Here is a 12,673-nt window from a genome sequence, read left to right as displayed (position 1 = left end):
CACTGCCCCCAGTGTGTTCCGCAATAGTTGATGTCCAAAACAGTATGGCAACAAAGGCATATTTACTGAATAAGAAATAAATATATAAACTGTAGATATCAGATAGCAAAACAAAGGCATGTCATTCTACAGGAAAAATAAAAGTACCTCTAATTTTGCAATAAATGAATATTTCTTTAGAAATATGGCATAATGTATACCACATGAAGATGAAAATTATTTTCAGCATAAGACAGTGAAAAAATCTTAGAAGAGAAAATGAGGACAGAAAAATAGTTAATATTTTACAAAACAATATTGCGCAGTTGCAATGTATGGAAGTGAAACTTGGGCAACAATAAAATTAAGAATATACCGAGAGTCCTGTCTGTAGTGATGGAGTTTCTCACATATGTAGCTGAAAACACAAGTCGTAACAAAAAATTAGAGCAGGATTAGGGCTAATGTCTCTGAAGAGGTACAAAAATAAGAAGAAACTGGAAACACTGCACCATTAGGTGGACGTATAATGACACGCTTCCAAATACCAATCAAGAGAATTAAGAAACACAGACCACAATGGAAGGAGTTAGACTATTTTATATATTGTATTTGGGCAAAATGAGCAGAGGAAGAAGAAGAAAATCACAGTTTCCCACAGCAATAAATCTTGGGTACGTTGTTCAGTGGAATTAGCAACTGGAGTGTATCTATTCCTCAGAGATGGGTTTACCGGTGGGGAGTACGGTTCTTTTAACACATTCCAGTCGGGCCCCAATGACTGTTGCACTCCCCCTGAAGTCATATACTTTTTCGACATTTGTGTATGGCCCCTGCTTATAAGATAAAGGAGAAGAGCAGATTACTGGCCATTTCAGAAACACTGACATCAGTTTTACAACCATCCCCATCAATTTTGCACCCAGATTCTTTGAGCAGCCTCGGGATTTTCTTCACTGGTCAAACTGCACCCCATTTTATGACAAACTTTTGCATTTAAGAAGCACACTGCAATAACTAATGTGTGGGAACTGATCATACCTGTGATACATTTTACAAGTAAAGTATCACTTTGTGGAAGCTGGGACATCCACGTAGCGGCCCTCCAAAGAGCTAAAATAGTGAGCACCCGACTTCGAGCCGTCACTGCTCGGAAATAGCACACTGTTTCGTGAAATAACAATTCGGAAAGCCACACTCGGAGATTCTTCGAGCGCCGACTGTTAGGAGAATCACAATGTGACCGTAATTTCTACAGACAGTGACAGAAATATGTCAACAGTGTCATACTACAACTAAGAGTTCTCCAAAAACCGATACAGTTATTGCAATTCTAGACAAAGGGAGAGTGCAAAAATTTGTCTATCATCGGTTGCATAAAAAAAAATAAATAAATTAATTAATTAAAAAAAAAATTTACCGTCAAGTGTACTTTACTGAAGAATAGAATTGATAGAAAAATGAAGATAAACTTAGAAGATAGCAATTTTACTAACAGGAGTGGAAAACTTTGCTAACAGGAGAAGTAGGGACACTCCAGAAGTAATTTTAGCACAGCGGTGCAAATCTGAACAAAACAGGATAGAACCTAAATTCACAGATTTGGAAAGGTGTCTGATAGTGTGGAATGGAATAAAATGAGCAGAAAGAAAAATTATCTCAATTTGGGAGTTGTCTGTCACACGCATACAATCAGCTCGAAACTTTAATTGTTACAATATGCACGGGAACATAAATAAGGCTAAGCTAACAGAGCAGATAGGCACGCAGATGGTTGTATACTAAACTTTGACAACAGGATCTTGAAGAGGTGGATGAATTTTGCCACCTCAGAAACAGAAATAACAGAGAAGGAAAATACGAGAAAGATGCTGTAGCATTGTTTACAAGATGGCACAGTGGCATTCTATAAAAAGTAAGAGCTGCTAACACTGAAGAAATAATAACCTTAAGACCAAGAAATGAAATGAATTCACGAAAAGTTAATTACTGGTGTGCTTCTGGGTGTTCAGCCTAGTTATCTGTTTTTATTTTATGCACAATATTTGCACAACAGGCCCAGTCATCAACTTCATAGCTAATTGTGAGTTCGACTCCTGATGCCCAGTACGCCCTTTAATTTTCTTTGGTTTTTCAGAGCTAACAATGATATTCCACGCAACAGACAAATTCTCTCGTCGTTGCCCACCTATGCGGGATATTAAGTCCAGCGAGCTCTTACTACATTGAACTCTAAGTCTCATTTAAATTGAAACCTCCATCTCAGTTTATTAGGTTTGCAGAAGTCTTTATTTTGAGACACTTCTTAATTGTGCTGACCTGTACGTGTCTGCTCAACAATACCGGTCTCAGAGTACTTCGTTTCACGATTACATTCGATGCAGTGTTCGCCTGTTTTATCCGAGTGCTCCTACGTTCCGCACATTGTTGTCCACTGTTGTGGTACTTAGAATTTTTCTCTGTCTATTATTTTACTTGTCTGTTTGTTGCTGGAAAACTCACTTCCGGTTGCGCAACCTTCGTGATAACCACTTCCTGTACAGCTTCAGCAGTTGTTCTTAAAATAGATATTATGTAATCCTGTTTTCTGCTCCTTGGCTGTTCCAACAGTAAAACGTGCCAGATTTGCTCCAAATACAGTACACACCCAGCCTCAAGATGTAGATTGTCTTTAGTACTACAAAGACGGCTTTTTATTTTTACTGAAGGGAGTGAAATACACCGAACACCATCCAGACTAAAATAGTCTCTCTGCAGCAGAGTGTGTGCCGATGTAAAGCTTCCTGGGAGATTAAAACTGTGTGCCAACCCGAGACTCGAACACAGGACCTTCGCTTTTCGCAGGTAGGTTCTCTACCGACTGAGTTATCCGAATGTAACTCACAACCTGTCCTCACAGCTTAATGAAGCCAGTACCTCTCCTCCTGCCTTTGCAACCTCACAGAAGCTCACCTACGAAGCTCGCACGACTTGCACTCCTGGAAAAATGCACGACTAGCACTTCTGGAAGAACGGATATTGCGGAGACACAGCTTAGCTGTAGTGTGGGTAAGATAGAGAGAAGACACTGGTGGAAATAAATCTACGAGGACAGGTTGTGAGTTGCACTTTGGTAGTTCGATAGGCGGAGCACTTGCCCTTGAAAGGCACAGGTCCTGAGTTAGAGTCTCAGTCTTGTACAGTTTTAGTCTGCCAAACAGTTTATCAGCACACACACCCTTGCAGAGTGAAAATTTCATTCTGGAACATCCCCCAGGCTCGTACTAGTCTGTGAAGTTTGGAAGGTAGGAGACGAGTCACTACCAGGAGTAAAGCTGTGAGGACGGCTCATGAGTCACACTCGGGTGGCTCAGTCTGTAGAGCACTTGTCCGTGAAAGGCAAAGATCCCGAGTTCGAGCACCAGTCCGGGACACAGTTTTAATCTGCCGTGAAATTTCACTGGGTACCACATTTAGACGGGAAGGAGTCTGTCGAACTCGCTGGGTATTGGGCCAGAATAAAGCAGGTAAGCAATTCTTGTCTTCTCTCCCTGTCTCTGTCTCAGACTAAACTTGTTTCTCAACCATTCTCAATTTTGACAATTCGAGCACCCGACTCTTTCAAACACTCTAATTGTTAGAATTCTACGGCAAGGTTCTCCCTGTCTGGAAGTGTTTGAGGTGTGTGGATCGGAGTCTTTAGCACCAAATGAATTGGGACATAGGTTTCTATTTCGACACAGCTCATGAGGGAGAGAAGGAAGATTAGATGAGATAATCAGAGACAGAGCATAAGTCCAGGTCAGGGAAGGAAAGGTAAAGAAATAGGCTTTGCCTTCACAGGAACTATCCCAGCATTTGCCTGGTGAAATTTAGGGAAGCCACAGAAAACCTAACTCTGGACGGGCAGACAGAGATACGAACCGGCGTCCTCCCGAATGTCCAGTGAGCTTACCACTGCGCTATTTCACTCGAGAATCGGTGGGCGACACTCAATTTATAGAGATCTCGCTGGTCTTCACATCCACTAGACGGAGAAACTCAGAGAATCTGGGGTTAGCCAAGTCAATGTGAACCTGGACAACAAAACAGAATAAAAGGGCATAGAGGGTGTCGGGAGTCAAACTCTGGAGTCCAGAAAGTGAGTACACATAACAGAACAACTAAAAGCACCTAAAGCAGACAAATTTGTGGGCTGTCAAAAGTTTTGCACATAAAATTGAAACGATAAATTGATTGAACACTCTGAAGTACACCGTTACTCAGCCAAGCTGTGAAAATGTGACTCATCACATGAAGAGCTATATTTGGAGAACAACTGTGTTCAGGGGTGAAATATGGATAATGGGGAGTGCAGAAAAGAAAAAAATTACATTTCTTTGGGATGTTGTGCTGTGTGAGGCTGTCCATCAGGAAGGATTACTGAGTAAGAAATGAAAACATCCTGCGATGAGTAAACAAGAGAAGTAGTGTAATAAAAATACAATGACGAAAATAGGTAATCGTGAAGCATGTATTAGCACACAAGATGTTGGTGGAAAATGCAGATGAAAGAATGGAACAGGGAAAGAGCTGAAAGGGCAGATCGTCCCCAACGATTTACGAGATACCAGTTCCGCTGAAAGGAATACGATAAAGGAGTGAAAGACAGGAATGGATAGCCACAGCAAACTGACCTATAAGGTCGATAACAAACGCGACAAAACAAAAATGGAGAGGAAGCAGAGGAGAGAGACTCACTGTTGTCGGACTCGACTGTGACGGCCACGTCGTCCGGGTCATCCTCCGGCTTCTCCCGCTTCAACCTGGAGCAGATCATCTCGCTCCTGTGCGCCCGACCCATGTGCCTGTTGCGGGTGCTCTGCTGCTCGAACCTAAGGCACGTGCACCAACTGCTCTTACTTATCTTTATTTATTTAATTTGCACACAGCCATGAAATTTACAGCTCCTGCAAAACACAAGAAATAATGGCAATACAATAAAATAAATGGAACATACAACACCCGATACTGTCTTATTACTACTATAAATATTTATTACGCAACAGTTTCTACGCTACTGCTTCAAACTGGTTTGCAACAAAGGCAACAACAGATACTACAAGGTGTCCATAAATGAAGTTACTGTTTCAAAATGCTGTACAAAGAGAGCCACTGCTCAGAATGAGGTTAACTTTGAATGGCATATTAGTGACACAGGGAAGAAATATCACAGAACAAAAAAACTTAACGAAAATTTTGCCAATACATAGCACTACAAGTGTCAGAGTACGCATACAGACAGACTCGAGGTCGTTTCCCATTTCACGTACGAGACGCCCGACGTGACTCTCTCCGTGAAGAATCGCACACTGCCGGTAGAGCTCTTTTACGAGGAACGTGACCGTGCGCGAACGGTGACTGCGCATTAGCAGCCGTGAAGAAGTTCCGAACACTCGAGGGTACGAAAATAGGCATCGGTCCTATGTTTACTAAGGGTCTGGGGAAAAGATTACAAATTTCAAAATGACAGGTTCCTCTGAAGTGGAATGTGGCAGAGGGAGGAAAGCAATTCATCCGACATCTGTCAAAGATGTGGCCACAGCACTGCAGGACGGGTCGAGAGGTGACGTGCAAACACGCGCTGCCCACACGTCGGACGTGCCTGCGAGCACAGTGCGTAAAATCCTACAAGACATCCCACATTGCTATCCGTACAAAATTACCCGAGTTCAGGAGATGCTTTCTTCTGACCTGCAGCAAGACAAATATTTGCTCTGGAAATTTTTGCTCACACACAAGTGGCCAATGAATGGTCGTGGAACATTCTGTGGACAGACGGAACCCATTTACATCTCTGAGGATGTGTCACTACACAGAACTGCAGAATATGGGCAACGGAAAATCTGCACGCGCATTGACTGGTACCACTTCATTCTGCAGATGTGACTGTTTGTTGGGGGTTGATGGCGTCATTTATCGTAATGCCTTTTTTTGAGGAGATGAGTCCTGTTAGTTGTAGCATCACTTATAAATGCTGTGAGAATCTTCTGCACACCAACAGTATTCCAGTCCTCCAACAGTGTGGCTAGGATCAGTTTTGTGCAAGACAGCACTGCTCCGCATACGGCACAACCACGGAAGCGGCACCGAGCGAGGTGGCACAGTGGTCAGTACACTGAACTCGCATTAGGGAGGACGACAGTTCAAACCCACGTCCAGCCATCCCGATTGAGGTTTTCCGTGATTTTCCTAAATTTCTTCAGGCAAATGCCAGGATGGTTCCTTTGAAAGGGCACGGCCGACTTCCTTCACTATCCTTCCATAATCTGACGGGACCGATGACATTGCAGTTTGGTCCTCTCCCCAAATCGACCAACCCACCACTGAAGCGGCTGCCGTAGAATCATTTCGGAAATGCTGGAATTGTCAGCTGTCACTTCCCTACATCCTTACCGTCTAGACCGTCTGCTCCTAATCTGTGCAACTTCTGGCTACGGGGTCGGCCGAAAGAGGCCGCGCTCAGCGCCCTGGCAACGAACGTAACCGAACTGAAGGCACACGCTGCACAGTGCGTTCCGGATGTCGAGCCCGAGACACTCCGATCTGTCGTGGGGCGTGCCGTTTCTCGCTTTCGACTTGTGGCAGAAAACAGTGGACGGCACACTGAACACGTCTCACGCTAATCGCGTGACAGTCAGAAACTGGCGTTATTTTACATTTTATGCAGTTTTTAGCCCCCAGGACAGTTAAAATCCAATGTTGTTTTGCTTTTCATGTGGTTTCTGGCCCCAGAACAATTAAAAACCTAGGTCAGCTTGATTTTTATATACGGTTTCTTGCCTCAGACGAATTAATAACAGATTTTTCGCAACTGATGTGGTATGACCTTGCTGTGGTAGTTGGGCTTCACTATCTAACAGTCCGATAAGCACTGACTGCCAGACTTCTGCACTCTTACACATTTAAGAGTACGGACAGTTTAATATATCACTCGAACAGTAGCCATGATTTTTTTTCCTTTTCTTTTGAAATGTGACATTTTCCCCTTCAGGAATAATATGCTGTTCAAATATGACAACACTCTGAGCAGTAGTTCACTTTCAACTGTGTTTTGAAACTGGAACTTCAATTATGGACATCCTGTAGTCATACTTATTACCTGACGTTCTTTTGAAGAAATTGAAAACTTTTCTTACACAGACTAGACACACTGCCTTAATGAAGCCCGGTGACCGTCTCCTAGATCGTTCTTAACTGCTGCAAGTTTCCAACTGCCCAGGTGTGGACTGATAGAGTTGCAGATCGTCCGTGGATAGCTCCAGCTTTTGGGGCACTACGGAAAAACTAACATATTGTAATTAAGCAGAATATTTTTATCTGGAATACACTATTACGTTTGTGATTCATGTTTTGCTGCTAGAGAACAGTGCAGACCTCAGTTCTCATTTACCCATCCCTAAAATATTTTTCCGTTTCCCATTTCATCTTCAGGTAAATGGGAGGGGGAGGAGGCGGGCGGGGGGGGGGGGGGGGGGGGGAGGGGCTGTGTGGGTGGTATCAACTTGTAACTACGATTAAAAGTTTATACAGTGTGTCTCAGGAGGAATGCTCAATATTCTGGGATATGGCAGCAAGAGTTGTCTGAAGAGAAAAATTTCATAGGAAGAAATGACCTATTCTGAATGGTTTCTGAAATAGGACACAATGTATATATTTTTTGGGCAAATGGCACATGTGTGTGTCTTTCCTACAAGACCTCTTTGATGTTTCTTTGTAGCCCAACCTACCTGGTTGCTTTCATCCCCTATCCTCAGGATGTTCTTCCACCATTAAACTAGCACACCACAGCGAGTTGTGAGTGAAGTAGTGAGGGACGAACTGCATCAGACAGAAGCATCAGTTAACTGCATTTGTCGTTTCTGTACAGCTTCTGCTACAGTAGTGCTCCTGCAGCTGTCGAGCGATACCGTCGGCAATTTCCGCCAAATTCTCAATCGTGGAGTGTTTACCGGAGTTTTCACCACATTGGAATGAAATTTGTATCCTTCCAGGTTCCCACTGTTTCCTGAATGTATAGTTTAATAGCCTCTGTGGAATAGCCGCAAACAGTCAAAATGGCAGAGTGTAGTCCTGCTACCAGACGGTGACTTTCCGCACATACAGATGACCTACGAACTCGTGTAAGACAAACATTACATACGGGACACTCGTGCCCATTTCACATTCGGCACATTCACGATCTCCACATTGGCGACAATGACACACGGCATGAATTTTATCACAATCGTCATATGCTTCCATTAACACTGTTCACTGATGAAGCCATACTTACAGGGAGCAGAATCAACGACACGTGTAATAATCATCAACGGTTGCAGAAAAAAATCACACGCTGCAGTGGCAACCGACATCCACCACTACTTTTCAATAAATGGCACAGCACAATTGCTTACCTTTTGGTAGGTCCAGTCATTTTAGAAGAGTGAATGACAGGACAGGATTACTAACATTTTTTGGAAACTTCTTTTGTCAAACACCATGAAGATGTTCCTTTCTGTGACACAGAAAAACGGGAACCTTTCTGCAACCGTATAAAACTAGAAATGATGAAAGGAAGAAATTGCATTCATAGTAATTGATACCTTACAAGTTTGCCATTTACAAAACACTGATGGCATTTATCATTTTTTACAAATTACATCCATTAGATGGCGTCCTCCTGTACAAATACATTCGTGAAATCTGCTGGTGAGATTCCTCATTGACCTCTGCAACATCTCACCTGGGATACTGTGAATTGCATCCAGAATTCTCTGTTTTAGCTCATCCAGGGTCCTCGGTCGAGTCGTGTAGACTTTGCTCTTGAGGTAGCCCCACAAGAAAAAAAATCACATACGGATATATATGGCGATCTAGGGGATCAGGGAATGTTACCAAGTCATGAGGTAACACTGTTGCCAAACAATTCTCGCACATATGCCACTGATTGCCATGCAGTGTGTGATGTCGCTCCGTCCTGTTGAAACCGGGCTTCTCGAATGTTTGGAAAGTTGTTCGATGCAGGTGTAACAAACGATCGTAACATCTGCAAATAACAATCGGTAGTAACACTTATTGTGTTTCCCTCTTCATTTGCGAAAAAATACTGTTTGACGATCCCGTGTGATGAAACACCACACCGTACTGTCACTTTACTGGTGCGTAAAGGGCGCTCATGAATGTCATTAGGATTTGTGTTTGCCCAGCAATGTTAGTTCTGTTTATTCACATAATGTGTGAGATGAAAATGTGCCTCATCTGACATCCACAACTAGTTTAGAAATTCATCATCATTGTTTATTTTTGTTATCATTTGTTGACACAATCCTAATCGTAACCGGTACTCGTTGTCCTTCAATTGTTGCACCATATGTAGCATGTACGGATGAAATTTTAAATCGAGATGAAGAATTCTGCGAACACTCTCCCGGGACATTCCAACCACTGCTGCTCGCTTACAAACTGAATGCCGTGGGCTCCGTAAGACAGATACCGCGTACAACACGAATATTCGCTGGAGAACGCACACTTCTCGGTCGTCCTGTCGGTTTCTTCTCGAGGGCACGCCCAGTCTCTTCAAAGTTATTAATCTGACATTGTAGCACGTGTTTCGACGGAACAGCATCGTGACGTCCTAAATTATAAAAACGTCGAAACTCCCTCTGCGCTGCTACCAAACTATCATTGTTTTTATAAAACATTGTTATGGCTGACACACGCAGTTGTCCCTTCCACTGATCCACCATTCCTGAAATGGCAGACTGATTACTCGCTAATGTCACGAACCCGCAGTGCTGCCACCTGCCCGTGGCTGCCACTACTCATTTCAAACATTCCAGTTACTCTGTGTCACCCTGTACTTGCAGCATGACAGGGCCTCTCCACATTTAACCAGACCTGTGAGGGGAATGTCTCAAGTGCACTTATCCTAATCGTCGGAATGGTCGCGATAGCACAATTACGTGGCCGCAATGATTGCCAGACCATACACCACTAGATTTTTGTTTACGGGGTCGGATGAAGTCCGAGGTATACAACAAATGGTGAGTATGCGAGATGAACTGCTCGGTCACACCACAGCCGCTGCTGCCCTCATTAGGGAACGTGCAGACGAGCAACAAAACACAGCAGTGCGTAAATACACTGAAGTTGATGGTCGGATATTCAAACTTTTATTGTGAACTGTACAACAACTGTAATGTGATGTATACAATAATGCTCAGATGCGAACGTGTTAAAAATACCCATTTTCCTGTCTATAGTCTGTAAAAGACATGTTGTAATGTTTGCTAAATGGTGTACACGTGTAAACCTAAGAATTTATTGAATAATACAGAAAATAACATCATACATCAAATGCAGTCTACCTCTGAAACCATCAGGAGTAGGGAATATGTCGGTACGAAGTCTTTTGCTTCAAATGATCGTTCCCATCATATGCCGAATACTGACCATTCCTGCTGGGACACCCTCTACGTTGTTCTTTCGCCTACTGACCTAACTTTGATGATGTTTATGTATTCTCCTAGTTTTTTGGCATTTCCTTATGTACTTATCACTGTTGAAGTGCATTCTCAAATCTTGAAAATATAATCAGTTTATTTAAAAGATGATGTGACTTACCAAACGAAAGTGCTGGCAGGTCGATAGACACACAAACAAACACAAACATACACACAAAATTCAAGCTTTCGCAACCAACGGTTGCTTCATCAGCACAGAGGGAAGGAAAGACGAAAGGATGTGGGTTTTAAGGGAGATGGTAAGGAGTCATTCCAATCCCGGGAGCGGAAAGACTTACCTTAGGGGGGAAAAAGGACAGGTAAACACTCGCACACACGCACACGCACACCCACACACCCACACACGCACATATCCATCTGCACATACACAGACACAAGCAGACATTTTTTTTTTAGATATATTTTTCCCACATGGAATGTTTCCCTCTACTATATTTAATCAGTTTATTTAGTTATATGAGTATTAGGCAAACATTACTTTGTGCATCATGCAAGAATCCTGTAACATAGCTTTATTTTTGATGTTAATAAATTTATCCTTTTCAGAAACTTATTTTCTTGCTATTGCAAGTATGTATTTTATAACCATCCTATTTCCACCATCAGTAATTTTGCTGCCCAAATAGCAAAATTCATCTTCTACTATTTCCTAATTTGGTTCCCTGAGGATCACCTGACCTAATTTTATGACACATCGTAACTTGTATTATTTCTTTCAATGTTTGATTCATTATCTCTATTAATACACTATCCATTCCATACAACTGATCTAGATCCTTTGCTGTCTCTGTCCGAATTATAATCTCATCGACAATGCTCAATGTTTTCATTTCTCCTCTCCGAATTTTAATTTCTTTTTCAAATTCCTTCTCGGTCTGCTTTACTACTTGTACATATCGAATAACTCAAGGATATGTAACAAACCTGTCTCATTGCCTTTTACACTGGTGCATACCTACAAATTTCTGGCAGTAAAAGAGAACACCAATAACACTTATATGTAGTAAATTACAATTTGTGGAACAATTTTTTTTGGTGACAGACTGATCTATCGTACAGACAGTGGTCTAGGTTTGGTTGCAAGTTGATTAAATTGCTTACCAATTGAAGAAGACAACAACTATGATTTTTATAAGAAGCTGTCATACTACACACACCCCACAAACTAAATTCTTCCACACAGTTGTGTGACAACACAGTGATATTACGTTCTGTGCCACGACTGAAAGAAGCGAAACCAGAAGACGCCATACTGGATAACAAATTTTTGAAACTGAAGAAAAAGATGCAGTTTCGATGTAACAGCGCATTAAACACTTCCCGTGGTTAATTCCCTCTTGATATGGTCTATTGTAATTTTTACTACAATTTTTAGTTTCCTGAAACAATTTAAACCCACTGTGCATGGCAGCAAAAGGAAAATTAAATTAAGAAAACAGTAAAACTGCAAGGAAACAAAAGGCTGGCAAGGGAAAATTTTAAGTACTGTCAACTGTAAAGCAGGAAAAAACAGTACAGAGCATCTGGAACTGTTCCTTAAAGGAAGAAGCATATGTCTGGGAATGTTGCAAAAGAGGAATCCTTCATCTTCACCTTCTTTCATCCTCACAACAGGGAGTCCGTATCGACGTGGGGTCTGAACGACCCGCACCTACTTCACAACCCTCCCCGACCTCTTCTTCTCCCCTCCCTGAGAAAAGAGCAAACAGTTTAGACAGGTCAACTCTGACTCCACTGACAAAATTACGGAGGTCATTCACAGATATTTCGGTGTAAGGGACCCACTCCCTTCGATAACTCGTTGTTGTTGTGGTCTTCAGTGCGGAGACTGGTTTGATGCAGCTCTCCATGCTAATCTATCCTGTGCAAGCTTCTTCATCTCCCAGTACCTACTGCAGCCTACATCCTTCTGAATCTGCTTAGTGTATTCATCTATTGGTCTCCCTATACAATTTTTACCCTCCACGCTGCCCTCCAATGCTAAATTTGTGATCCTTTGATGCCTCAGGACATGCCCTACCAACCGATCCCTTCTTCTAGTCAAGTTGTGCCACAAACTTCTCTTCTCCCCAATCCTATTCAATACCTCCTCATTAGTTTCGTGATCTACCCATCTTATCTTCAGCATTCTTCTGTAGCACCACATTTCGAAAGCTTCTATTCTCTTATTG

The 12,673-nt window shown here is 42.4% G+C and overlaps 1 protein-coding gene across 1 annotated transcript in view; it reads right to left on the bottom strand.

Annotated features, from left to right (window-relative positions):
• Positions 1-12,673, bottom strand: part of LOC126212786 (uncharacterized) — a 292,909-nt gene that overhangs the window by 221,985 nt on the left and 58,251 nt on the right. Inside the window, exon 5 of the mRNA XM_049940189.1 lies at positions 4,699-4,832. Within this exon, the coding sequence (XP_049796146.1) occupies positions 4,699-4,832 (134 nt within the window). The remainder of the gene's footprint in view (positions 1-4,698; positions 4,833-12,673) is intronic.

Source organism: Schistocerca nitens, chromosome 11 (genome assembly GCF_023898315.1).
Source record: "Schistocerca nitens isolate TAMUIC-IGC-003100 chromosome 11, iqSchNite1.1, whole genome shotgun sequence".
Lineage (NCBI taxonomy): Eukaryota > Metazoa > Arthropoda > Insecta > Orthoptera > Acrididae > Schistocerca > Schistocerca nitens.
This window is presented reverse-complemented; position numbering and strand designations above follow the sequence as displayed.